The sequence below is a fragment of the Orbicella franksi genome, chromosome 2 (genome assembly GCF_964199315.1).
Source record: "Orbicella franksi chromosome 2, jaOrbFran1.1, whole genome shotgun sequence".
Classification (NCBI taxonomy): Eukaryota; Metazoa; Cnidaria; class Anthozoa; order Scleractinia; family Merulinidae; genus Orbicella; species Orbicella franksi.
The window spans coordinates 24,022,624-24,027,170 of NC_138146.1; the positions used below are offsets into that span (position 1 = coordinate 24,022,624).

The 4,547-nt window shown below is 40.1% G+C and overlaps 1 protein-coding gene across 2 annotated transcripts in view; it reads left to right on the forward strand.

Annotated features, from left to right (window-relative positions):
- The window catches only part of LOC145478807 (uncharacterized), a 17,773-nt gene extending 15,136 nt beyond the window's left edge, over positions 1–2,637 (forward strand). Inside the window, exons 5-6 of one of the 2 annotated variants that reach the window (XM_081456982.1) lie at positions 483–1,085; positions 1,819–2,637. In XM_081456982.1, the coding sequence (XP_081313108.1) occupies positions 483–1,085; positions 1,819–2,237 (1,022 nt within the window). In that variant the 3' untranslated portion in view covers positions 2,238–2,637. The remainder of the gene's footprint in view (positions 1–482; positions 1,086–1,818) is intronic. The other variant, XM_081456981.1, reaches the window with a different exon arrangement.
- Positions 2,638–4,547: the final 1,910 nt, after the last annotated feature.

Genomic DNA, 4,547 nt, shown 5'->3' on the forward strand with positions numbered 1-4,547 from the left:
GTAAAACAGGGATGAGGGAAATTAAAGGGAGAGCGAGAGCGGGGATAGAAAGAGGGGGGAAGGACTGAGGAATACGTTCCTTCCCCTTCTTCCGCGCGTTTTTTTTTTTTTTTTTTTTTTGCAGCCCTACCCCTCCCCCGTGCATGCCTGCAACACATGCGCAGGCTAAATCGACCATGATCACGAATTAGATTGATTTCTTATATAGCCCCTCCCATGCCCTCATTTCATTAGTACTTAGACAAAAAGGGATAAATATCTTAGCTTTGGATGCCGCATATGCCATGCATCAACAATTCAGTAAAATCATTGGATTTCAGTTTCGCGTGATTGCGTGAATTATAAACTAGATTCCTGGATTTCTTATCTCCCTTGGTTTTGGTTTCTCGCTATCATGTGAAAACCGACTCATCATGATCCAACGTGGTAAAACAAGTTATATTCCGTTATAAAAGAAATAATGGATTTTTCCCCTTTTTTAGATGACCCATTTCAACTTTGCTTGAAAGATCTCGAGGAAGATGTCATCCCTGAACTGAGAGTAAGACTAGCTGGCGACCAAGTTGCTGCGAGACATATTTATAACTTATTTGGTATCAAAGGCCCTTTTCACGAATCGATGAATATTTTCGCATTATTTCCTGACACTCCTGTGAAGTTATTGAAAGACGTTCTCGAGGCTTTACAGCTGTATGACCTGGTAGAATTGCTGGAGAGAGCGCAGAAACCGCAACCTGTCAGATCGCTACGACCTGCTCTTCCTTTACAAGAGATAGAGAAACTGAGAAAAACTATTGATCCTCGTCCCACAACATATCATAGTAATGTTGCTGTTCTGATTGTTACTGACAAAACGAGTCATCATACAAAAGGGATTGAAGGGTTTTTCAAAGGTCTCAGCTCAAAGAGCGATGTGACTGTATTTGAATGGAAAACACGGGATTACGAGTTACAATCACGGCTGGGTTGGTTGGGGAAACTGGATGAAACAAAGGTTCAAAGGATGGAACAGGAGGCGCAGAAGGAAATGGAGACCAAAGAGACAGCTTTGTCAGCGGTCATAGAGAGGTGGATACACAACCAAGGTTGATGACAATGAAAATGAAATATTTTCTACTTTATATGAACGTGAATCTGACCTTGCCTCTAACGTAATTTCGTTATATTTGACTAAACATCAATACATTTACTGAGTTTCCATTTCTTTCATCCCAAGATAAATCTGATTGTGTTTAGTTCTGTGAACAAGGGGGGTGGAGTATAGGTGTGAAATGCTTAGTGGTTATGAATTCGTAATATCCTAGCAAGTGTTCGAGAATAAACGAGTAAGAGTAGTACAGTCTGGGATTGGGATGGATTATCATTCTTAGGGAGAAAATGAAAAGCAGATATTTGAGAAGGGCGAAGACAGAAACAACGATACCAATGTCCAACTTTCGTTTAAAAGAAAACTTTCCAAGCTTTTGCGCTAGCCTGGCGTGTTCCTCACTTTTTGATAACATTTCTCACGTGTCTGAAGAGCGTGGTGCCTTTGCAATCATTTACTCTCCATCTCCGGTGTCCCATCTAACGTAATCAATAAGAAGACATTTATCACGCCATGAAATGTCTTTGAAAATGTCGATTTCCTCGTGCTCACGGAAGCTTGCACCGAGCGCGTGTGGGAAGTTTTCCCGACCTGCTCACATTAAACCGTCCGATCATACAAAAATGCCCGCTAATCTCCCTATATTGTTTTCTTTACATTTAGCACAGCGGTTTTGTAACAGTATTAAGAAAGAATGCTGATCTTTGTTCTTTTTGTACCACTTTTTTTAGGAAACTATTCATTGTTTGCTGTGTTTGTAGCCGAGATGTTCAGGATGTTTGAGTCTACGTATTTTTTTGGAGAGGCAATGAAAAGACTGGTGTCCGAAATTCCAGACAAAATTAAATTTTTTATAGGGAGCTGGATCCCAGTCAGTGTCCGAGAATCTTCAGAGAGCCTCGTGGTAATTGCTGCTTATGCCGAATACGCGCTCCTTGAACGTCTGATGCTGGATATTCTTAACAAGCGCTGGCAGACGCTGGACCTGATATCAATGATGGAAGAGTTAAAAAGGTCTGTGACTAAAGAGCATATCGGGCCTAGGAAGATATGGTTTAACCCGGCTTTTCCAGTGGTACCAGTACTAACAGACAGTTTGTCGTCTCGCCCAAGATTTAAAAAGGAGGAGGATCCGACTGACAGTGCGTAAGTTAATCGTCTTGATAGTTCTATATATCACACAGCTCCAAGTGATCTTATTGGTGGAAATGTCCTGGTTTTCAAAAGCCAAGAAAAAAAGAACCAAATAAAATATCGTGGATAGCTTTGATTGTAGAATTATAAAACCATTCGTCGCTCAGATAAATGTACGGTAAAAGTGTGGGTAGTTAACTTTCTTAACTCTTTCGTCTGCCTGACCGACAGACACCTTGTCGGTCTAACTTGTGGTCATAAGGACTCGATGCCAAAGGTCTGAAAATCACCTTCACCTTTCCTCCTACTTTGAGCACCTTTGGGTCCGCTATTGAGTACTTGATTCTGACACGAGACTAACACTCGAAACAGTTCCTATCGTGGAATTATAGTTGGTGACAATTGTAAACTCACGATTGACTGTAACACAGAAGATGAAAGGCTCGGAATCATTTTCTTGTATAGATTTTGAACAGTTTTTATTACAGGTAAATGATGTGATTTACTTAGCTTTTAGTGTATCTGTTGGTGTAAAGTCTCGCCGTGGCCAATGATACCTTGGCGGTGTAGGAGGGTATGAATGGAATCACGGTTTAACTGATAGCTGAGTCCACACTACTTCGTAGAAATTTGAAAACGATGTCTTCACTCTGAGAACGCATCAAATGTTTTCCGTCCACTCACACTACCCCGAAGAAATTTAAAATCATCGATCATTTTGGATTTGCGTTTGAGGAAAACTCGGTCAGGGGAATCATATGATCGTGTCGTGATCGTTTTCGAAAAGCTCCGTTTTCAAAATCCACACTAAAACGCAAGCCTTGGTTTTTCAAATTCCTCCAGTTTGAAGAACGTTTTGAAAAGCTCCGTTTTGGTGACGGATTAGTGTGGACTGTAGGGCTAACTGTAGAAATAAAGCTGCGTTTTCAAATATCTCCTGCGCAGTGTGGGCGAGGCCTAATATAATGCACGGCATATTGTATTTTTTCTTATGCGGAAACAGACTAGTGATGTGTTTAATATGACTCAGAGCACGCTTTTAAAATGAAATTTTCCCGGATGATATCGTGTTTAAATAACTACTTCTGTGAGTTTGCTAATATTATTTTGCAAAATAAAGAAGAAAACGCCAAGGATGATGAAACGAAATCAAACACAAACAAACCAACCAAAACAAAATTTTCCACCAGCCTGTCAATTTTGATCTCTTGCCATCTTGTCACAAAATCAAAATGATGAACTGTTATCCACTTCCATACTTGGGATGCTGCGCTTTTTTCCCCAAGAGCTTGTCCTTTTCAATTTTACTGTATAGGATCTTTTTATCCAATTTATTTGTATCATTGGTAGCATTTGGCAATATGATATCGATATTCAAAAAGGCCAACTTTCGATAATCAGGAGGGACACTGTACCTTTAATTGTCAATTTTAGGTCCAGTATCGGAAAATTTAGTTAGTTATTTGTTCTATTTCATTTAGTTAGTTATTTGCTGTTAGGCGCACGGAGTTGAGAAAAGCGCCCTTTAAAAATCTAAATATTATTATTATTACAGAGGTATTAAAATAATACTTCGTTCACATGAAGCGACTGACAAAACATAAGCTTCTTTCTCTAAAATGTCACTTAATTAATCAAGTATGCTAGAGAAATACACTTAGAGATGAAAGATAGGAAACTTAAGATAACTTCTCTTTGAATAAAATCTCCATTGTATCTATTTATGCATTTTTTACTAAAAAGTGACCTGCCGGAGGAAAACAAAACAGACAAAAAAAACAAAGCACGGATCACAAGTTCCGGTTATATTGCCCCCACTAGCCTGTGTAGCAAGCGTTCCCGTACGAGGCGAACGTGGGAAAATGCGAAGGAGCAAAAAGGTGGAAGGAGGGGCGGTGGGGGAGGGGAGCGAAGGGAACGCTTGCCCGCAAACCCCTCGATTCTGAAAAACCCGTTCGCCCACGAACGGAGCTTCTGATTGGTACGGCGTGGTATATTTGATTGATAGGTTTGACATGTAGGTGTCAAATTATTACGCTAACTTGGGATCAAAGAGATCAAAATGGCGGAATGTGTGGAAGATTTTGAATCGTGTTTGAGCGAAGTTTTGTTGAAGCTCAACGAAACCGGGATGGCTTTTTCGTTGAAAAAAGAACAAGAAAGTGCAATGCGCCATCTTTTTAACGGCAAAGATTTAATGCGATTTAAAATGAAAAACTGAACTGCTTGGACGATATTCATCAAGGGAAGTTCAAGGTTATTTATGCTTCAGCTGAAGCCGCCATGGATAAGCGCTTTCTCGAAGCTCTAAATACAAAAGATTCGT